This window comes from Lepus europaeus, chromosome 10, assembly GCF_033115175.1.
Source record: "Lepus europaeus isolate LE1 chromosome 10, mLepTim1.pri, whole genome shotgun sequence".
In the NCBI taxonomy this organism is placed as follows: Eukaryota; Metazoa; Chordata; class Mammalia; order Lagomorpha; family Leporidae; genus Lepus; species Lepus europaeus.
Window position 1 is genome coordinate 116,022,239 of NC_084836.1, and position 23,379 is coordinate 116,045,617.

Genomic DNA, 23,379 nt, shown 5'->3' on the forward strand with positions numbered 1-23,379 from the left:
GAATAGTGAGTGCAAAGGCCCTGAGGCAGGGGCTACACAGAATGTTGGAGGGGCGGCAGGGAAGGGGGGTGTACAGAGGCACACGACGATCAGGGCCTCGCAGGTCACAGGCAGATGTGCACACAGCGTCCAGGGAGACCCTGGAGCGGTCAGAGCAAGGCGGTGGTGTGGGGTGAGCTACATGTGCGACAGATTGGACAAAGGGAGTAAGGGAGGTGGAAAAGCAGCCGGAGGCTGCAGCTGCCAGAGGGCAGGGGGTAAAAAACGCTGGGCCAGGGGCCGCCCGAGCCCCTCGCCTCGCTGGCACAGCAGCGAGGGCCTGCGCGGGACGCCGACGGTGATGGAGAGGGCAGAGTGTGGCCGAGGTGGAGGGAAGGGGGCGTGGGGGGGACAGGGAGGAGTCAGCCGTGGCCCCACCTCCCGCCCCCTGCTCGGGGTCTGACTGGCCACGCTGGCGGAGTGAGGCTGGACGGGGCCCCACGCGCTGGGTCAACCGCACGTCCTCGACCCCGGCTCGGGCGCTCAGGCTGTGGCTCTGCTGGTGTAGCCATTGCAGCAACTTGGTACTCTGTAGTTTGTGTAGATCACTGGGAATTTTTATGACATTGGACGTAATGTGGTTGCATCCAGCTTCCTCCAGCATTGTCAAAAGGCAATGAGAGAGAGAGAGAGAGAGAGAGAGAGAGAGAGAGAGAGAGAGAGAACGCGCTCCCATCTACTGGTTCACTCTCCCAACACCCACAACGTCTGGAGCTGGAGCCCACGCTGGGGCTCCCGTGGGAGCGGAGGGGTCCAGCCCCCGGAGCGCTCGCCTGCGGGCTGCCGGGGTCAGCGTTAGCAGGAGCCTGGGTCTCGAGCAGAGCCAGGGCTGGAACTCACGTACGCGGACAGCGGACCCGGGCACCTTAACCCACGCCGTCACCGCCTGGCCCAACAGCCACCCCTGTGGCAATCTCTGTAACGCGCACCATCCCGCTGAGCCAAGCCTCGACCTGGCCCTTGGCCAACAGATACCGACAGCGCCCACCGAGGCCGCAGGATGGCGCTGGGCGAGACGCGTTCGGCTTGTGGGAGCCCTGGCAGCCGTGGGGAACCGACCCAGCATCGGCGCAGTCATGCCACTCGCTAAGTCCCCTTCCAGCCCCCCTGGCCCAGGCTTCCCAGCTCGGGAGAGGAGGGGTAGGGGGTAGGGGGGAAGAGCGGGGTGGGGGGGAAAGAGGCGCCAGCTTCTAGTCCCTGAAGAAACCGACCCTGCGGCTGGAAGTTAGGGAAGAGACGCTGGAGCGAGCAGCACGGAGCCCAGGGCCCCTCCGCAGGTGATACCTGTTCTGTCCCTGAGGCTCAGAGCCCTGGAGGTGTGGAGCTGGGAGGGACACAGCTCAGAGAGCAGCCTGTGGGCTGGGGACGTGCGGCGGTCACGTGGGGGAGGGCGGGCCAGTGAGCAGCAGGGAGCAGGGGCTCCAGGCCTGGCAGCAGCACCCCCCACCCCACCTCACTGCTGCACCCCTCGCTCGGGGCCAGGCAGGGGGCGTGAAGGAGCTGAGCAGCCAGGCCCTGGCCCGTGCCACCAAGGCCGTAGCTAAAGACACCGCGGGGCAGGGCCTTGTTCTCTGCTGGAGAGCTGTGCACTGTGGCCGCTGCTGCCTGCTGGCCCCCGGTGCCCTGGCAGGTGCACGTCAGAACACTGTCTTAATAAACACACACCTATGAATGAAGCCCTGGGTGTACAGTGCCTTCACGCAGTGCACAGCCCATGCCACTGTACCAACCGACACCCAGAAGAGCTCCCTGAGCTGTGAGTTAGGGTTCTCTGCCTCCATTCTCCGGTCTTACAAAGGGCACTGAAAGGCCACAGCAAAGCTCACATCCACGTGAAACCACGTCCACTGTCGACCCCTAACTCCTCAGTCAGATCCAGCTGGCTCCTCCCTCGGCACTGCCTCAGGACCTTAGCACACGCCTTCCCTCTGCCATGACACCTCCCCCAGGATGGTGACACAGCTTACTCGCTCCCTGCACTCCAAATCCTGTTTAAACGTTGCCTCCTCAGGAAGTTCTTCTGCAAAAAGCATCCTGGCCATGCTACAGTCACCTCCGTGCCATTCTCTCTTCTCACTGCCGTCTCTGGCCGCCCGGCAGAGCCAAGACTGATGCTCATTCTGTGCCTGCCAGCCCCCTGAAATCAGAGCCGCTATCCACCTGCGCAGTCCCCACCTCCTCGTGCCAGCAGTGCCCTGTCCCAGAAAGGACCAGACGACAGCCAAGCTTCCGGCTCTGCCGGCCATGGCCCCTGGCGAGAGCCCTGCCTCCCTGGAGTGCCACAGAAGCCCTGCGTGTGGCCGTGAGCCAATCACACTCTGTTGGGAAAAGCAGGTAGCTGGCAGCACTCAGCTGCACTGTTTGAGGACTCCTGTCCTAGAAAAACGCACCTCACGCTCCCCGGCACACAGAGGCCACCTAGGGACTGAGTTCAATGCAGATCTCGACTGCAGGCTGCGGTGCGGCCCGGGAACCTGGGTTTGTAACGAGCTGCCTGCCAAGAGATGCGGGGACCAAACTGAGCGGGGAGTACCAAGCACAGCACCCAGCACGTGGCAGAAGCCCACTCAGCACTTGTGGAACAAACACAAGGTAAGAGAGGGGGACACGTGGCACAGCTGGGGAGGCCATGGCTAAAGGCACCCACCTCCACGCTGGGGTGGTTGGCTCCAGCGCCGGCTGCTCCCCACACCTGGCCCAGCTCCCTGCTGATGTGCCTGGGGAGCAGCGGACGATGGCTCGAGGGCTTGAGTCCCTGCCACCCACATGGAGACCAGGATGGAGTTCCTGCTCTCTGGCTTTGGCCTGGGCTAACCCTGACTGTTGTGGGTATTTGGGGAGTGAACCAGCGGAGAGAAGAGCTCTCTGTCCGGGCCTCCCTGTCACTCTGCCTCCCAAACAAACACAAGATGTGGGGGCCGGCACTGCAGCATAGCAGGTAAAGCTGCCGCCTGCAGTGCTGGCATCCAAGGCAGGCGCCGGTTCGAGTCCCGGCTGCTCCACTTCCGATCCAGCTCTCTGCTATAGCCTGGGAAAGCAGAAGAAGATGGCCCAAGTGCTTGGGCCCCTGCACCTGCATGGGAGACCCAAAAGAAGCTCCTGGCTCCTGGCTTCAGATCAGCCCAGCTGTGGCCATTGTGTCCATTTGGGGAGTGAACGAGCAGATGGAAGACCTCTCTCTGTTCTCTGTAACTCTACCTCTCAAATAAATAAATAAAATCTTAGCCGGCGCCGTGGCTCAACAGGCTAATCCTCCGCCTTGCGGCGCCGGCACACCGGGTTCTAGTCCCGGTCGGGGCACCGGATCCTGTCCCGGTTGCCCCTCTTCCAGGCCAGCTCTCTGCTGTGGCCAGGGAGTGCAGTGGAGGATGGCCCAAGTGTTTGGGCTCTGCACCCCATGGGAGACCAGGATAAGCACCTGGCTCCTGCCATCGGAACAGCGCGGTGCGCCGGCCGCAGCGCGCTACCACGGCGGCCATTAGAGGGTGAACCAACGGCAAAGGAAGACCTTTCTCTCTGTCTCTCTCTCTCTCACTGTCCACTCTGCCTGTCAAAAAAAATAAATAAATAAATAAATAAATAAAATCTTAAATAAATAAAATTAAAAAGAAAAAGTCAGAATTCTACTTCCCATTTTTATTGCCACATTTTGGCCAGGACACACGACCGCTCGTGGATGGCTCGGTTCTATCCTCAGTGTATCACCCTCTGATGGCGGAGAGACGGACAGACGGACGGATATGTCTGCCACAAGGCAGGCGGGAGCCGGCGGCCCAGTCAGTGCCGCTCAGCCTGAGTCAGGGGAAGCCACGCTGGGGAGAAGCCCGCCCCATTCAGGTTCCAACAACGGCGTCACCGGAACAGCCGTGCCACTTCCATCGTCACCGTCCCACAGGGAGGAGCACTCGTTCAACACGAACCCGAGCTTCTGTGTGGTTAAATACACGACGTGAGAGCTCAGCCCGGCCTCGCTTTCCAGGGGAGAGGTCACAAGGTCACACTGCAACACCCTGGCCACGTGCTGGCCACTTACCATGCCGGGGGCATTCCGTCAAGTCCTTTACAGACGGCCACACAGCTCGGGCAGGGCGTGCTGGGCAGACCGCAAGGAAGGAGGCCCCGGGCCCCGGGCCCCGGGCGTGGGGAGGCCGCCCAGGGCCAAGCCCTGTGTGCAGCTCGTATCTTTTGAACTCGGCACTAAGTGAGCACATCTCCTCCCTCAGAATCAACTCCTCAGAGAGACCAGAGCTGCATGCCGTGAGGACTACACCAGGGAGCACTTCACACACGCACACATCTCACAGACGTCTGTAGGAGCCCTCAAAGGCAAGGAGTACCCCCCGCAAAGTCCCTGGTAGTGACCCTGCTGGGTCACAGTCATGCCCCTCGTGTGGTGAGACCAGCTCGGGCCCAGGGCCATCAAGCAGGTTCCGTGCCCATCCCAACGCAGGCACGATCATCATGGTCTACACTCAGAGCCAATCCGCTCAGAGCACGCAGACGTCTCCGAGCCACGTGTGGGTGGCTCACGCCTCCCCCCAGGTCCCTCTCACCCCCAGGCATGCTCGGGAGGTGTCCACAGAAGCCCACGGCCATGCACCTGCCCCACAAGCCAGTGACTGCTCTGCCTGCAGCCGGGTGGGGCCAGACACGGGGAGAGAAGGGAGCCACGTGGGTGGGCAGATGCCAACGAGCAGCGAGGCCCCAGTGACAGCCCTGGGAGCCACCTGGAAAATCCCCTGCAGGTCCCCAAAGCTTTCTACTTCCTCTCTGCAGGTTACGTGGGTCAGAGCGTGGGTTTCCGGGCTAGACCCACCTGGCCGTGGCTCAGCTGCCTCCTGTGAGCCCTTCGGCAAGTGACTCAACCTCTCTGTGTCTCCCAGTACCGCCAAACAGTAGCAGGAGAACTGGATCCACCCAAAATGATGGTGAGCACCCAAACAATGCCCAACCTCACTCGGCAGCCGGGGAGCCTGATGCAGACACGAAATCACCGGCGATAGAGCCGGCTGTGCGAGGAGGGCAGGAGCGGGTACCAGGAACCTCCACGGCACACGGGAAGAAAACAGAGAGAAAGCCACGGGAGCAGGCCCTGCCCCCCCCCCGCCTCCCCGAGGGAGGGCAGCGTGGTTTCCGACGTGCTGCCCTGCATTATCTCAACAACGGCCGTACGGTAAGCAGCCAAGGAGAGACACACAGAATCGCAGGAGATACACACACACACACACACACACATAGAAATACACGCTGCAGGGTCGGCGCAGCGGGCTGAAGCCCCAGCCTGCAGAGCCCGCATCCCATATGGGCGCCGGTTTGAGACCTGGCTGCTCCACTTCCAATCCAGCTCTCTGCTATGGCCTGGGAGAGCAGTGGAAGATGGCCCAGGTCCTCGGGCCCCTGCACCCATGTGGGAGACCCGGAAGAAGCCTCCTGGCTCCAGGGCGGCCACAGCCAGCTTCCCTGAGCGTGGGCTCGAGGACTGTATGGCAGACAAGCGCGGGCCAACGTGCCCAACTGACACGCTTCTTGTCTGACTCCACCGGCTCTGCCCACATAACCCCCCCCCCAACTCCGCCTTTCTAATAAACGAACCTATGAATGAATCAATAAAGCGGCAGTGCCAAAGCGAACGACCACCGGCACCACCTTGCTCCTAGCGACCTGCTCCTCCCACTCCACAGGGCGGCGGAGCTGGGGGCCCGCGGCAGGGCCATGGCTGCCGGCGGGATGGCCATGCCCACACCACGCCCTGGCTCACCAGCCTCGCTGTCTAGGCAATGGGCGTGGGGGCTCTGAGGAGGGCGCCCTCACGCGTGGCTCTCATCCTGACATCCCAGGGGGCCAGAACCGCCTGTGGGACCGGCCAAGCCTCTTCGCCACGAGGCCGCTCTCAGAACGTCGTGGAGATGAGACACTAGGCTTACTCGGTGAAAGACGTTTTTGAACTTGTGCCTCGCTTTGCCATCACACACACTTCCCGGACTTTTCCACGCCCCTGGCTATGCTACTGATGGTTGCCGGAAATACACGGTTCCTGCCTCGGCGTCTGCTTGGGGAACGGTTCTCTCTCGGAGGTTCTGGCCAGCGATTGCAGGAACGTGTCTCCGAGGCTTGCTCAGGACAATCTGTCTCCTGGGGTGGAGTGCCCGAGTGCCTGGTGTGACCGCGAGTCGGCACACGCTCCCTGCACCAGCGCCGCCCCGGGAGCCCCCTCTCCTCCCCACCTGCACCCCAGGCTGCAGGTCACGCATGAGGCCACTTGGGCTGGATTCCACCCTCCCACAGGCTTCTGAGTTAAATCAGCAAGAGCCTAGCGTGGCCGGGGAGCAGGCGGTGAAGACGGTGGCGAGAACGGCGCCTCCTCGAGGGTCCCCACTCCACCCCCGCCTCCTGCAAATGGAAAGGCCGGAGCGGGTTGCTCCTAAAATGAGCCCTACTCCCCGAACAGGAGGAGGCTCAGCAGGGATCCACAGGGCCCCAGCCTCCAAAAGCTACACGCCCACCTTGGGGGGGGGGGCACCTGCTTAGGGATCACTCAGAGACCCCAGCCTCCCCACTCGCAAAACACACCCCCAGTGCAGCCAGGGCTCATCCTAACCCTCCCAGGGGCAGCCCCACACACCAGCCCCCTTTCCCCTGCCCTGGCTATCCCCTGGCCTGGAGCCCCTGCCCCAGCTCCCCCACCGCCCTCTGCTTTGCCTAGAGGAAACCTCCCCGGGAGGTGGCCGCCTGCCCTGCCAGGCCCACTCCTCCCAACTGTGGGTTTTCCCCCCAACGGGACCTAACCACACTTCCAACCCGCCTGCAATTCTCCCATGTATGAGCCGTATCACATCTCTCCCTCCAGCCAGAATGTCAGTGTCGAGGGGTCACAAGGCTGCTCCCAGCACCCGGCAGGGGCTTGGGAAATGAATCAATGAAGTGGTGAACAAATGAACCCGCTCAGATCACTCTGCTGCTGCCCCGTCCCCAGACTGGAGGCACCGATGGCCGCACCTCTCTCTCCTCGCTGAGCCTTCCAGAGGCGCCAGCACGCCAGCCCCGGTCAAAGGCAAATCCCCATCAGCAAGGCCCACTTCCTGCCTTCAGCGCACAACAGGGGCTGCAGTGGCTGCTGGCCAAGTGGACGCCGGCGCCCTGCTCACGGCCACGGCTGCGCCCCGCCTGGGAGCAGAAAACCCTGGCCGGCTGCTCTCCTCCCTCGCTCAGCGGTGAGTCACGGGCGGCGACAGAACAGTGCTGCTCTGTGACCTGCTTTAGGGGACGAAAGCCGGGAGCCTCTCCCAGCCTGCCCCGGCCGGGGCTACCTGGACACGCAGGCACGGCCCCCACCCCTCGCCCTGAGAAACCTGCTCCTGTCACCCAGGACAAACAGAACCCAGCTTCTGCACCCATGAGGAATCCCTCCTGGAGGAAACCCCCCGTCGTCTGTCCATCTGTCTGAACAGCTGGACGGATCCAGAATGTTCTCTTCGAGTGAGTCATGCTGTGGCTACTCTAGCTGAAAGGATGCCCTTGGATCATTCTTCTCTTTGCAAACAGGTCCCAGAGATGTGGCAAAATGCCCCTATGAGGACGCACAAATGGGACAAGGGCCCCGCTGGGGCAGCTCTGTGCAGGAGAGGGCACAGGGGCTCGGAGGCGGCCAGCAAGGACACGAGGCCCTCGCTGCTGGTGCTGCGCCACCCGCTAAGCTGGGCACATCAACCTCACGTGGCCGCCGGGAAAGGTAGTTGCACGCCCAGGGCCCCCGCACCCCACACCCCGGCCCTTTCAAGAGGAGCCCAGCAGCTCCCTCTCTCTAAGGCCTGTAGTCCAGGGTCCGCCAGGTGCACTGAGACACCCTGACTCCCCCAGGGGAGCCCCAGCGGTGCTCCAGAGCTCACGGGCTCTGAGCGAGGGCAGCCTGGACCCAGTGTGGATGGCACACAGAAATCCCAGCACCTGGGTTTGAGTTCCAGCTCCATGCCCAATTCCAGCTTCCGGCCGATGGACGGCCTGGGAGGCGGCAGGTGATGGCCCAAGTGGGAGACACAGACCAAGCTGTCCTGGTTGCTCTTGGGAAAACAAGTGTCCAGCCAGGAAAACCAGAGCTGCACCCACAGACCCCAGGACACAGTCTGCGGGGACCCAAGAGTGACCGCCTCCCGGGGCCAGGCGCCCGTGCTCTCCGCCATGCCCCTCCCCACTCACTTGCTCCCTGGCCACGCCCCCCCCCCCCCCACTAGCTATCGCTCCTGGTATTTGGCCGACCCAGCCATTTCCCTTCCCAGCCCGAAGCCCATGGGCTTGCCCCTGGGGCCCCTTGTGTCCACTCCCTCCTGGTTCTGCCCTCGGCCCACAGAGGGGGCAGGCTCTTCCACCCACCGGCGAGCCAGCCACCCAGCTGCCTCCTGGCCTCCCACTGCTGCCTTCTGCCTCCAACAGCAGCCCTGGGTCGTTCACCAGCCTTGCCACAGCCTAACGTCCCTCCTTCCTCCCTAAGGCCTCTAGTCCAGTCCCCAGGGAGAAGCTGGTGTGATCTCAGAACTGCTCCCCTACTCAAAGTCCATCCCTCCCCTCCCCGCACTGGGATAAAATCCTGTCCACCCCGCGGTAACTCAGACACACATCAAGTTCTTCCCGCCACAGGGCCTTTGCACCTGCTGTGCTCAGTACACAGGATGCTCCCACCACCTAGCACCTGCTCAGAGTCCCAGCCAATGAGCCACCCCCTCAGTATAAGGTAGAACTTCCAAGTACCACCTCTCAGCATGGTTTGTCATGTAGGATCTGTAACCCCCAAATTCTAAGTCCAATGGATAAGCTCCTTAATCAGCCTTCATGTCTCCCCGACTCCACACACGTATTCCAGGCCGCCCTCATCTGGCCTCCGTGGTCTAACAACATCCCAGCATGGGCTCACCAGCCGCCCTGCCCTCCCTTCCCCTGGGGGCAGCTGCTGAACTCCATCAGGTTGGGGGTCTATCACCCCTAGCAGCTGGCCCTGTGCCTGTGCCCCGTAGGACCTCCACAAGCAGCCCCTACAGGAATGAGTCATGAGATCAAGAGCATTTAAGGTTTGCAACAAACTTTCTTCTGAGATCAAGTGACAATAAAAAAAAAAAAAAGGAGAGAAACAGCTGAGCATGCATATGTTTTCAGATCTTTAATTTTATATCAAAGGAGAGAGAATGAAATGATCTTGTATTCATTTCCTTTTTATATAAAGAGCAACTCGAAACCACTGAGCACAAAAAAAAAAAAAAAAACCCGAAGCTCTACAGTTCGGCAAAGAAAAAAGAGAAGGGCGGGGCCCCAGCCCTGGGGAGGGGAGAAGCAACTGCGGTGGGGCCCAAAATAGCACCAGCTGTGGAGACGGCAGGGATGGGGCGAGGCTCGGCGGCATCCAGGCAGCTCCAGGGAGTGAGACGGGCCGGCCGCTGAGGCTGCCGCCCGCCAGCCCAGCCGACAGCAGCAGTCACCTCCACATCACCACTGTTTCTCAAAGCACTTCTTTTTAAAAAAAACTGGCTTTCCTGGGGCCGGCGCTGTGGTGTAGTGGGTAAAGCCACCGCCTGCAACACTGGCATCCCATATGGGCGCTGGTTCAAGTCCCGGCTGCTCCACTTCCGATTCAGCTCTCTGCTATGGCCTGGGAAAGCAGTGGAAGATGGCCCAAGTCCTTGGGCCCCTGCACCCACATGGGAGACCTGGATGAAGCTCCTGGCTCCTGGCTCTGGCTTGGCCTGGCACTAGCCACTGTGGCCATCTGGGGAGTGAGCCAGCAGACAGGAGATCTCGCCCCATCTCTGTAACTCTTTCAAGATAACCTGGCTTTCCTGGCCAAGAACCAGGGAAGAGAACACACCCATCCCAGGGACTCTGAGACAGCCCCCACCTGGCCTCTCCCCACCCCAGAGCAGCTGGAATGGGGTTTTGTCACAGCCTCCATCAGATCATGTTTCTTTCCCGTGTCTCACGTCTCCAGAATAGAAGCCCAACTATCTCCCATGGCCACTCAGGTCCTACATCCTCTGGCCCCTCCCCATGTCTCTCCCCTGCCTGTCTCCCCTCTCTCCTCAGCTCTTCATGTTCCTCTGACCTAGTTCCCTCTGCCACTGGGCATTTGCACATGCCAGCCCCTCTTGTCCATCCTCAGCCCCAGCCTCTTCCTCAGAGAAATCTTAGCTGATGTTCCTCCCCCATTGTTGCCAACTCCTCTGTTTTGCGAGTACCAGACACTTCTTCACGTCACTTGCCACAGCTGTCCCTCTCCTGTCTGCAGGGCTGTTTAGTAAACCGTGTGCTCTGTGCAAAAGAGGCTGTAACTTCATTCTTTTTCCTACTTGCTTCTCGGCATTGCAGGCACTGCACGGCACAGACGCAGCAGGTGCTCCACAAACAGCTGCAGAGCAGGTGCACCTGCTGATCCTCAAGTCCAGTTCTCTGAGGCTTCACACCATATCTTGGGGGTCTCCTCAAGCAGCCCCTTTCTCTAACCTGCTTTGAAAAACTTTCTCTCTCTTCCTGTGAAAACTCTGATTCAAACATGCACTCTCACAGCACCCTCCAAGCCAGGACTGAGCACGCTTCGTGACCCTGCCACAAGAAGCCAAGTTCGGGTGTGACAAGTAGCTGGTAATGGACCACCCTCCCACCCCAACAACTGTAAGAACACGCAAGGCAACTGGTTTCTGACATTGGACAGCAGGCGACATAAGACCAGTCCCTGAGGGAAAGAAAGCACACAAGGTGAGCCCAGGGTCATGGCAGCTCACTGCCTCGGGCAGCTTCCCTTCCACACGCAGAGAGTGGGGCATCAGCACAGCGTGGCGGTCCTGCTGAGCACAGGAGGTGGAGTCCAGCACACCGGGCCATAGAAGCAGCTGGAATTGGCAGGGCAGGCATCAGAGAGGAGAAAGGTGCTCAGGGAGCCTCCAGTCCGGGGCCAAGGTGGGGCTGTGTGAGCACAGAGGAAGACTAGCACATGACAGAGACTGGAACAGAGCAGGGCTGGCACAGAGGGGGAAAGTACCTACAATGCCAAAGTACTAAAACACGCATGTGAGAGCAACAGGTATCTGTCTTAGAGTAAGGGCTACCCCAAACCTGCCTGGGTAGGGCCTAGAACCAATCCTCAATCCGAGTCACGGCTAAGAGAGCTCAAAGGCTGAGCCCCAGCAAGGTGTAGACACACATGGGCTTTCCAGAGATCTACATATAAAATCAACATGAGCTCACAGTGCCCAGCCCATAACTGACCCGCCTGCAGAAGAAGGTAACACAATGCAGTGTCTCTGCACCGTTTCCACAATGTCAGAACACAGCCGACAATCACAAGACAGCCAAGAAAGGAGAAAGTGGCCCACGGTCAAGAAAAAATATATACCCATGAAGAGCCGCAGAGTCCAACGTGGCTGCAGGGCGGGATTTAGAAAGAGCCACGTCTCAGGTTTCTCAAAGCCCCAAATGTTGTCACAGATGTCCTCCACCGGGGAGAACAGCAAAACAACTGTGGTGGTTTGTGGGCTCGGGGATTTTTGTTTTGTTGCTTGGTTTAAGGTCTATTCAGGTTATGTGGTTTCTAATTAAGTTGTCTGGGAAATGTTCAAGAATTTGCATCATTAAGAATCACTGAAGGCAGTTCTGAGGCACACTGGGGACTAAGAACCTGTTCCTCTCATAGAATACTTTCACTTAAAGGCAAAAAGCTGCATTAACTTCATGACATTGAAGGTTCAGGTTGGCTGGTTCAGACTACTACACAATTAAGAAAACTACTTCAGGGAGCCAGCGCTGTGGCCTAGCAAGTAAAGCTGCTGCCTGCAGTGCCGGCATCCCAAATGGGTGCTGATTTGAGTCCCAGCTGTTCCACTTCTGATCCAGCTCTCTGCTATGGCCTGGGAAAGCAGTGGAAGACGGCCCAAGTCCTGAGCCCCTACACCTGCATGGGAGACCCAGAAGAAGCTCCTCATTTCGGGTTGGCCCCGCTCCAGCCACTGCACCCATTTGGGGAGTGAATCAGCAGATAGAAGACCCTTCTCTCTCCCCTTCTCTCTCAGTGTAACTGACTTTCAAATAAATAAATAAATCTTAAAAAAAAAAAACTACTTCAACTCTAATCTGGAGGGGAAAAAAGTACACCTCTCTACTTATTTAAAAAAAAAAAAACCTGAGGTTAAATCAAAAGCCATAGATATAAAAGATATTAAGAAAAAACAGGAGGAAACGCTCAGGGTATAAAGTAAACATCTTTTAAAAAATCCGAATGCAAACTACAAGTATTCAGATGTGTAGTGGTGGAGGCTGCCCTGTGGGTGAGTAGGAAAAAGACAACAGATAATACCTCAGCGTGCTTATAACAGTTATTTCAGGTGGCCATGTGCAGTTTTAACTTATTTTTCTGTTTCACAAGCGCCTCCTGTTTTCCCTCAATGATCTCTTGCCTGAAACTGAAAATTATGGCTTCGGAAACCTGTGAACACAGAAAGCTCAGCATGACCCCAGAGCTCCTCCATGGCCAGACAGGGGAACGAGATCCTGCCCAGGAGTGCCATGTCTACCTTTGTCCAGCCAGGAAGACTTTCTCCTCTGGTCTCTGAGCAGCTGCACTCATTTCTGGTACCAATTCAAGCTCAAGGGCCCCCTCCCTCAGAGCAGGGAGAGGCCGAGACACTCACCACAGCCTGGCATGTGACAGCTCGGCCAGCTTGGCAGAAGTAATCACCTAGCCACAGACACAGCACACAAAAGGAGAAGAGCTCAAGTCCTTACCTGAACCACGGGGTGGCCTCCAGTTGGAGCTTTGACGGCCCCTCGGCTGCCCTCCGTCTCATAGTGGGCCCGGTGGTGTGGCTTGGGCTGCACCTCAATCCGTAGCTCATAGGAGCCGGACTGGCTGGAGAGTGGCCACTCCAGTGGAGGGAGGGACGCAGTCACTGGGATGCTGAAGGAGGAAATGCAGTCAGTGGTGTGTACAACAAACCAGAATCCATCAGCCTGTACAATAAATGTAAACGGCCCCTTTTCTGAAATCGCATCTGGTGGACCTAAGAACAAGATGATGGGCGTTCAGGAGTCACATGTTCTCAGAGATCTTTGCTCTCTCTTCCATCTGACTAATATGACCACATCTCAATCAATGACGCCTCTTTCACTCTGTGTTAGTTACAGCATGCTTCCAACAGCATCACCTCCCACCTCTCAAAAGCAAGGATGTTTCCTCTTCCAGAGGAGCAAGTATGGGAGAAGCAACATGGGGCTGAGCTGGAAAGCAAGAGGCCCACAGGTGTCACAAACAACATGCAACTTCAAGGAAGAACTTTATTCTCTCCTCCACAATCCCCCATCACCACCTGGCAAGTGGACCAGACCGCATCTGCGGGCCAGTACAGCTCTTGGCTCTACATCTGAAACCTCATTAAAAGTCTATGTGAGGCAGCAGGTAAGATGCTCTTGGGACACCTACCTCTGTATTAGAGCAGTGAGATCAAGTCCATGGTCAGCTTCCAATTCCAGCTACCTGTTAGTGTACACCCTGGTGGGTAGCAGGTGATGGCTCAAGTACTTGAGTCCCCACCACCCAGGTGGGAGACCTGAATTGATTGCTGGGCTCCTTTTGTAAGCCTGGCCCAGCCCCTGCTGTTGTGGGCATTTGGGAATCAGTGGATGGAAGATCTCTGCATTTGTCTCTCTTTCAAATAATATTTATTGATTTACAGCACATTTTTGGGAAAGGCCACTACCAGTCACAGTCACTACTTAACAGGTCAAGTGCTGAACATCTAACCACAGAGAGATGTCTGATTTTGGTACAGGCAAGACCAATCTCTCAGACCTGAACCACACATCACTACAATAACTGGAGTTACACCCAAGTTCAAGCTCCAGTCCACCCACCTGGGCGACTGAGCAAACACCTCTGCCTCCCTGGGTGAAATGGGGATGCTGAGACCCCACAAAGAGCCGAGTACAACAAGTACCCGACAAACATGAACTAGAATTACTCCTTCCTGCAACGTATTGTCCATTTCAAACAGATTTCCTATCACTACCTGGCTTAGCCACAGTGTCAGATGTACCCATCTGCACGTTGGAAGCTGTCAGTCTTTGGGGACAGGCACTGGTCTACCCAGCCTATAGGACAGGGACTGGATGTGGGTCTGGAATTTTGCCACTGAAGAACTGACTGAGGCTTTGAAGATCTGTCTACACCACCCCTTCGGTGTCTCAGAGCCACACCCCCAAAGCACAGAGCAAGATGGGATCCAACTCGTGCCCCCAGCTCCACACCTCCACACTGCCTATTATCCCACTCCTGTACTTAAAACGGCCTAAGAAATTCTCTCACTGGTGGGTAGAGGGATGTGCGGGTGGGCAGATGGACATTCCAAAGAACATGTGAGTGAGTGATCGGCTTCATTTCAAGGAAGCCCTGTGTAGTCAGAGTCACCTTGCAGCTGCGAGTGTGTGGGGTTGTGTCACCTTGTCCTGATCGGCCACAAGTGGCAGAAGTTATTAATCCAAATGTCCTCTCTCCCTTGGCTCAGAGCCGCCGGGTGCAGCCGTGATCGGCGGGGCGTGGTACCGTGCAGCCGTCACCACGGAGGCAGCTCCATCTCCTCGCCAGCAGGGCCTGGGATCCTCACTCACCTGTGCCTCTCTGCTGCCTGACGCCCATCTCCCCTCCAGTCCCTGAGCACCCAGGGGGCCTTTAATTCTACCTTGGCCTCTGTCCCAAGCGGCCTTCGGGATTCTGCCTGCAGCCAGCGCCTCAGTGGCAAACACTCTTATTTGTTCCACATATGCAAGGTACAATTTTTAAGTCTGAAAACAAGATTCCTAAAAGAGTCTTAGCCTGGAGGCGGTGCTGTGGCATTGTGGGTAAAGCCACTGCCTGCAGTGCTGGCATCCCATATGGGGTTCAAGTCCCAGCTGCTCCACTTCCAATCCAGGTCTCTGCTGTGGCCTGGGAAGGCAGTAGAAGATGGCCCAAGACCTTGGGCCCCGCCCCGACGTGGGAGACCCAGAAGAAGCTCCTGGCTCAGGATAGGCCCAGCCCCAGCCATTGCAGCCATCTGGGGAGTGAACCAGCAGAAAGAAGACCTCTCTCTCTCTCTCTCTCTCTCTCTACCTCTGCCTCTGCCTCTGCCTCTGCCTCTGCCTCTCTGCAACTCTGCCTTTCAGATAAAATAAATCAAATATTTAAAAAAAAAAGTCTTAGTCCTGTATTAATATCTTTTGAAGTATCAAAAACTAGTAGGAGGCCCAGTGGGTTCACCCAGGTTTCCACTTACAATGTTGCCTGCCTCTGAAGAGGGGATTCCACTATGAAATGCAATCTTAAGAATGGTGCCTGGGGGCCGGCGCCGTGGCTCAACAGGCTAATCCTCCGCCTTGCGGCGCCGGCACACCGGGTTCTAGTCCCGGTCGGGGCACCGATCCTGTCCCGGTTGCCCCTCTTCCAGGCCAGCTCTCTGCTGTGGCCAAGGAGTGCAGTGGAGGATGGCCCAAGTGTTTGGGCTCTGCACCCCATGGGAGACCAGGATAAGCACCTGGCTCCTGCCATCGGAACAGCGCAGTGCGCCGGCCGCAGCGCGCTACCGCGGCGGCCATTGGAGGGTGAACCAACGGCAAAGGAAGACCTTTCTCTCTGTCTCTCTCTCTCTCTCACTGTCTACTCTGCCTGTCAAAAATTAAAAAAAAAAGAAAAAGAAAAAAAAGAATGGTGCCTGGGGCCAGTGCTATGGCATAGCAGGTAAAGCCGCCCACTTGCAGCGCCAGAATCCCATGTGGGCGCCGATTCTAGTCCCGGCTTCTCCGCTTCTGATTCAGCTCTCTGCTGTGGCCTGGGAAAAGCAGTAGAAGATGGCCCAAGTCTTTGGGCCCCTGCACCCACGTGGGAGACCCGGAAGAAGCTCCTGGCTCCTGGCTTCGGATCAGCGCAGCTCTGGCTGTTGTGGCCACTTGGGGAGTGAACCAGCGGATGGAAGACCTCTCTCTCTCTCTCTCTCTGCCTCTCCTTCTCTCTCTCTCTCTCTCTGTAACTCTGACTTTCAAATAAATATTAAAAAAAAAAAAAAAAGAATGGCACCATCACCTAAGAAACCAATGGAAGATGGCCCAAGTGCTTGGGCCCCTGCCACCCACATGGAAGACCCGGATGAAGCTACTTGCCTTGGCCTGGTCCAGCCCCAGCCATTGTGGCCATCTGGGAGGTGAACCAACAAATGGATTATCAAGTGCTCATTTGTTCTCTCTCCCTCTCCCCTGGCAACTCTGACTTTCAAATAAATAAAAAGAACGGAGCCATGGAAGCCAGCGTCCAACTCTGCACCTGAACCCAGCCCCCCGCGGAGTCGTGCCCACACCTGAGCTGAGCGGGACAAGAGGCTTCCCCAAACTCCTGCCCTCTCCACCTTACAGAACATTCCTGCAAACTCACTGGCCAGCACCTGCCAGAGACTAAAGGACGCTCGCGTTCGGATGGAGCTCAGGCTGCCGGAGCAGGAAGGGTTTTATAAGCAGCCGAGTCTCAGACAAACGCAGCACAACCCCACTGCATACGTGTTTGCTTTCACCTGCCTGAAATACACAGGGACAGGGGTGGGGGAGGAGACAGTGACGCATGGACGAAGGGCGACGGCGCAGGTCTCCAGCGCCCCTCCTGGCAGAACAGGGGACAAAGGACCTGCTCCCGCCTCTGCACAGCCCCTTCCCGTCACCGAAATGAACGTAGAAAACAGCGAGCCAGGCTGGCGAGGGCATTCATGAAATGACAGGCACAGCGCATCACTCAGCGACACCCTGACTGTGGCGGCCATCACAGCACCCCAGTGACCGCGAGCTCTGTCTCCCCAGACAGGGCTCGCCGGGAGGCAGCCCTTTGCAGAGCGGCTCCCCGATCTCAATGGCGGCCACTCCTTTCCTGATATCTTGCTTTGTGCGGAGAGTTGGCAGGTTTCTCCTAACCCCTGAAAGTAACACCAACAGGCAAGGACTACCGCTACCCTGGAAGTGAACCAAAGCCAGAGAGAGGCTCAGTAAAAATGAGTGACGGATCAGTGAGGCCTGCCTGGGCCTGGCATCAAAAAACGGTGCTTGATGAGAAAGAGTCCGGATTGATTAGCAATGTCTGCACGGGCACAGCGCAAGACTGACGGCAGCAACGGCAGTCCTGAGACAGCCGGCAGCCCGCCTGCTGCTGCCTGCTCAACTTGCCCAGATTTTAAGCTCCGGGGAGACTGTGGCTGCAGATTTTGTCTAGGGCCGCCAAACCCCCAGGCACAGCACTGACATGCCAACAAACACCGAGAAGGCAGAGTCACTTAGGAAGGCTCGCTGCACGCACCCTGGGACGTCAGCTCCCTGGCGGCCGAAAGCTTGACCTGTTGAGCTCACCACGAGCCCCCCAGTATCTATCACAGAAGCTGCACACAGTAGGTGCCTCCTGCATGCTTGCTAAGAGACTGAAAGGATGTGAGGGGTCATATGAGCAAGTGCATCAATGGGGGAACTGAGTCAGGAACACTCAATACCCACCTTACAGGCAAGCAAAGTGCAGCTGGGAGCAGTCAACTTCCCTCTCAGGCTACAAGTGGCAAATCCGGACTTAAATCCAGACTACCTGACTAAATTCCATGCTGAACACCAAGAAACAGTCTCTTAAAACTAACCACAAGGGGCCGGCGCTGTGACGTAGTAGGCCAAGCCTCCACCTGCAGCGCTGGCATCCCATATGGGTACAAGTTCAAGTCCCAGCTGCTCCACTTCCGATCCAGCTCTCTGCTGTGGCCTGGGAAAGCAGCAGAAGATGGCCCAAGTGCTTGGGCCCCTGCACCCACGTGGGAGACCCGGAAGAAGCTCCTGGCTCCTGGCTCTGGTCCAGCCCAGCTCTGGCCATTGCAGCCATCTGGGGAGTGAACCAGCGGATGGAAGACCTTTCTCTCTGTCTGTAACTCTGCCTCTCAAATAAATAAATAAAGACCAGGCACACACTTGTGGCTTCCCAGGCTCCACTCACCTGCAGATGGGGATGGCAGGCACCAACTGCTTGGGCCAGGTGGGCGGCACCAGCAAGATGGACTCGGGCGCCGAGTTCCTCCTCTCCTCCTGCTCGCAGGGCCCCAGGAACTCCATGGCCGGGTAGATGTGGCGGGGCAGGCCGGCCTTGGCCTGGGCGGTGGACACGGGCGACGGGTCAGGGCTGGTCTTCCACATCTTCGGGGGAACCCCGCAAGGCGCGTCCCCGGCGAGGCTGCTCAGGGCATCCATGAGGACGGCAGAGCCGGCCGTGGGGGGGTAGCCCGCGGGGGCGCCGTCGTCCCGGGGCTGCGGCGAGGGGCTCCGGGAGCGCTGGGGTGAGGCTCCGGGCAGCGGGGCAGCCGCGGCCTCGGCGCACGAATGCCTCCTCTTGGCACCAGGTGACGAGGAGCGGGAGGCCGGACGGGGCGCGGGCGAGTGGCGGCCCAGGCAGCTGTCCTCGGCGAGGCTGGCTCGAGGTGACATTATTGGCGACGTTCTGGGGGAATAATGGGTAGGGATGTTTTGAAAGTGGGGACACAGGTCGTCCGGCCCGCCGCCGTTATTGGGCGAGACGCAGGGCGAGGTGTAGGGGGAGAAGGTGTCGGAAATGAAGCTGGCGGATGAGCCACTGCTCGCAGGGCTCAAGCAAAGCGGCTCGCGGTAGCCCTCGAAGCCAGGCACGGGCAAGGTGAACCTCGGGCCGGCGGCCGCCCCCACCAGCGGCTGCTCTGGCAGAAGGCCGGCGGCGTCTCTCGCGCGGAGGGAACCCCCTGCCTGCATCAGTTCGTGGGACGGAGTGATCTCGATCCGAGGGCTCGGGCCCGAGGCCCGTGCTGGCTGGGCCGGGCTCAGAAAGTTCTGGGGCCCTACCCTATCCGGCTCTGCGAACCGGCCAGGGGGCTCGCCAGAGAGACTGGCGAGGGGGCTGTACGGCTTGAGGCCGCAGTCCAAGACATCACCGGGGTATTCGAGTCCGGAGGGTGGGCTGCCGGCCTTATGTGCACTCGTTTCTTCTGGAAAGAGAAGGGGGAGGGGTCTCTTTAAGCCTCTCAAACAGCACTCCCGAGGCAGAGCCGTCACAGGTCAGCTTTTGTCCCCTGTCTCTGTCCTTCCGTCCCCACCGCACCGACCCCCGAGCTACAAGCATCCGCCCCTCACCACGAGGAAAGCACGGGTGCCTCGGCGGCCCCAGGGTCTCCCGATGACAGAGACCAAGGAGAACTGACGCCCACCCGGACCGCGCCACGCAGGCCGGGCTCCGAGGACGAGTGGGGCTAGGACCTCCCCACTCTGGCTCAAACGCAACTCTGAGAAGACGCGTGGCTGACCTCACAGTGTAGACGGCACTCCCACACTCCGGCGCCTGGAACAATACTCACCCCACCCCGCCCCGCCCCGCCATGCAGGACACACTGACAGCCCTGCTGCCTGGGCTGCCCGATGCCAACGCTGGTCACGACCCGCACACCAGTCTCCTAGCCCACCCGTGGGCCGTGACCCCGAAACACACTCATCTCCTACTCTACAAGTACAAGACGGCCGCGGGACCCCGAGGGACGCTGCACCGGCCACAGCGTCCTGTGTGGCACTGAACGTGAACTGCAGAGGCTCACGCCCAAGCACGAGCAGCCGCACCCTCACCCCGACCTGCGCCCCAGCTGTGCCATTTCACAGATGAGGGGACCGAGGCCCCAGGCAGGAAAGAGATTCACCCACAGACACAGAATGAGCATGTTTGGAAGTCTTGCCCGGGGGTCACTCGGCCCCCAGAAAGCAGGGCCAGGTGACAGAGGCCCCCAGACCAGCAAAGCAGTGGCTTCACTGGTGTCGCTTTGTCGTCTCAGTGGGCATCCACTTCGAGCTTGTGCTGCCAGCTCAGCAGGACCGAGCACTGGAGGACGCTGCTCAGGTGTACTGCTCCACGCCACCCGCCTGAGGACATGGCCACCCGCCCCCCACAGAGTCCACCCCCCACGCCCGGCCCTGCCTCGGTGGACGGCCGTCCCGCGAAGCCTGCACGGGTCCGGGCACATGGGGCTGTGGGGGACCGAGTGTCTGCTCCCGGCACTCGTCACCTGACTGTGTCTCCACAGCCCCACTCTGTGGTGACCCTGCTCTCTCCATCAGCCGCGGGGCTCAGCCGGGCTCTCGTCCCACCCAGCAGCACATCCTCGCTGCTCTGTCACCAAACCAAAACACATCTGCCCCTGTCCGATGAGTCCACCCCGCTCTGAGCCACCTGGAGTGTCACTGTCACCATCACCCTGGTCCATCCATTTCCACACTTGCCCCCTGCAGCACGGTCCCCACGCAGCCACCTCTGAAAATGTCCATTTTCAAAATCCACCACAAAAACTTCCTCTTCAAATAGGACCTAGGAGTCGGCAAGACCTCCATCCCAAGACCCCCACCTGTCCCCAGAGGCCACGTCGCACCTCTGCTACCCTGCCTGATCCTCCAGCCCCAGTATCCTGGAGTGTGCCCCGCCCTCCGCCTGGAATCTTCCTCCCAGGCTCTTCCTGCGGCTACTTCCTGTTGGCTTCCGTGCACCTGCTCAGCCATCGGTCACCACGCTTGTCCCCACCCCTCCTGGCTTCCCTACACTCACACCTGCTGAATCTCAGCCTGCTACGCCAGACGAGGCAAACCATGGCCCAGGAGCCCCCAGTCCACCCTGCGGACTGTGTCAGTAAAGTTTTGTGGGCACACAGCACACCTGTTTGTTCCCCCAGGCTCTGTGGCCGCAGCTGCACCCCTGCAGCGGAGCCGTAGCTGCCACGCGAGAGGCAAACGTTCGCTCCCTGGCCCTTTATGCAAGTCGGTGACTGCACTCCCGGGCTCAGATCCGCGGCTCTCGCGGTTCAGCATTGTTTGCCAAGCACCTACCACAGCGCCTGGCACTCACAGGCCCTCCATCAGCAGAGGCCGAGCGAATGAGCAAGCCAGAGTCGTGACTGAGGGCCTGACGGGCCAGACCCAGAGCCTCTTCCTGAGGCCTCGCGACCCGCTCCCATCTCGGGGGGCCTGGGGCCGCTCGGGCAGGCTTCCACCTCCTCTTGTCCGCTCTGTCCAGCTCGGCCGACCAGGCGGGAGCCACAGAGCGCCCCGCTTCAGGAGAAAACCCCAAAACTGGCTTCCCACAGCTCCCCCGGGGAAGATAAAGGACCCCCTCCACTGCTCAGCCCCGCCGGGTCCTGCCTGCTCGTCTGGCCTTGCCTCTCTCTGCTCTCTCACCTCTCCCTCCTCTGGACTCTACACTTTTGGAAAGCACCAGGTTCCTTCCTGCCTCAGGGCCTTTGCACCTCCTGTGGCCTCTGCCTCAACGGCTCCGCCCCCAGGCACACTAAGATCTGAGCCTAAAGGTGGATGAGCAGAAGTTCCAGGGAGGGTGACTGGGCACCGTCCGTCTACATCTCAAACACCCGCGCCCTGGGAGCCAGCTCAGCCACGCCGAGACACTGCTCCTGCCGCTCACGCTCACCGTGCAGAAGGGAGCACCCCCGAGACCGATCCCTGCAGCCCTCCGTGAGCCCCCAGGACTGCAAACGACCTCGAGTCCACCTACAGCGACTGGCAAGCTGCTGCTGCTGAGTTCACACGGCCATAAAAAGGCCTGGAAAGCGCCCGCTGCGTGGAGACCAGCGATGCTGAGGTTTGGTTTTAAAGGAGAAAGCGAGACGCACACAGCACGCAGTGTACAACCAGGCGAGAGGGCTCTGTGCACATGGCACACGGCCGGCGTGGTCTCTGCCAGGTATCGGTCCCGGTGACTACCCCTCCAGGGAGGGGACCGTGCACGGCAGACGGGGGCCTGCCTGACTTCTGGACTATGGAGCGAGACGTAATTCCCCAAAGACGCTATTCCACTTTGTAAGTGGTGGTGGGAGTGACGTAACCTGATAATGTGGTAATGAAACCCTGGTTTACGAAGCAGGAAATTGAGATCCTGGTCCTCCCCCACCACTAACCAGCCGTGCGGCTTTGGAAAAGTCGCCGCCCACCCCCGTCCTCGGCAGGGACTGGAGCAGACCCCGGGCTTGCTCCTGCCTCCGAAATCTCTCAAGGTTAGTTGCTGGGGCCTGGAGATCTTGTGAAGCTGACAACATCAACTTGGACTTGAACTTGTGCGTGCGCACACACACACACACGCAGCCACACGCCTTCCCAGTGGGTCACAGAGCATCAACTTTCAATCTAGGAAGAGATCCACAGCAAATCCACGCCTGACCGCATTCTGAGTGTCCACTGCCCTGTGACCCAGCAGAACCAGGCACCCAAAGTCTCTTGGCCGAACCCCAGCCTTATCAGAAATGCCGCATTGCGCGTTATGGGGAGCAGGCCCCGGGGGCCGACGGGTACGGCCGGGAAATGCAGCCACGCAGACACCCGCAGCTCCCGCTGCCCGGCGGGCCTGAGAACAGAAAGCCCGGCTTTGCTGAGCTTAACAGGATTTAAGGCATTTACGCTGCTTTCCATCCAGCCCGGCGGCGTCTCTCTCTCTCTTTCCCTAAGACCTTGCTGTGCGGCAAACAGGGGAGCTGGAAGCAATGAATCATTGTCATTTCACTCAGTCCCGGGCACTGGGCAGCAGATTCCCCGAACAGCATGCCGGTAAAACGCTCCCTCAGTAGGTGGGATTCCCTGTCTCCGCCACCTCGCGGAGAGCCGGCTCCGTCGCAGTCGCCGCCGCGTCCACGCAGCACTGGGTGAAGCCACTTTCAGCTGAGAAGCCCACAACCTCCTCAGGAGGGCTTCCAGAAAGTTCCTTTCCTGACCACCTGCACGGTCCTTGTGCTGGCCCTGCACCAACAGTCAATATTATTTACTTAATATTTCTATTGACATTTGCTCACATGAATCTCTTTTTTATTTTGCAAGGAAACTTGACACCGCTACCACAAATGGAAAATCAGTGTCACCTCTCTAAATAGAAGGTAGGGTAGAAATAGAAGAAAAAATAAAAGGTGCTAAATTCAAGTGAGCCACAGTGGCTGGCCCTGGCACGGAGCCGGGGCTCACTGCCCCCGCCCTGGGGGCCTTTGGTATCAAGGCATCACTCACCGTACAGACGCGGGGTCTGAGGACTCCTACCTCATGTTAAACATGATTGCTGCCCCCACCACGCTCAAGACACACAGCTCTGCCATGGCCGCACAGGGTCTGCTGCGTCAGAGCCAGGAGGTGGGAGATGGAAGAGCAAATGTTAGAAAGAAAGGAGTGGGGGCTGGAGCTGTGGCACAGCAGGTGAAGCTGCCACCTGCGATGCTGGAATCCCATATGAGTGCTGTCTGAGCCCTGGCTGCTCCACTTCTGATCCAGCTCCCTGCTAACGCA

The 23,379-nt window shown here is 58.9% G+C and overlaps 1 protein-coding gene across 1 annotated transcript in view; it reads right to left on the reverse strand.

The window, feature by feature from the left end:
• The window catches only part of NFATC2 (nuclear factor of activated T cells 2), a 119,479-nt gene that overhangs the window by 83,539 nt on the left and 12,561 nt on the right, over positions 1 to 23,379 (reverse strand). The window contains exons 2-3 of the mRNA XM_062204365.1: positions 18,044 to 19,058; positions 12,796 to 12,967 (exon numbers count right to left, since the gene is read on the reverse strand). Of these exons, the coding sequence (XP_062060349.1) occupies positions 12,796 to 12,967; positions 18,044 to 19,058 (1,187 nt within the window). The remainder of the gene's footprint in view (positions 1 to 12,795; positions 12,968 to 18,043; positions 19,059 to 23,379) is intronic.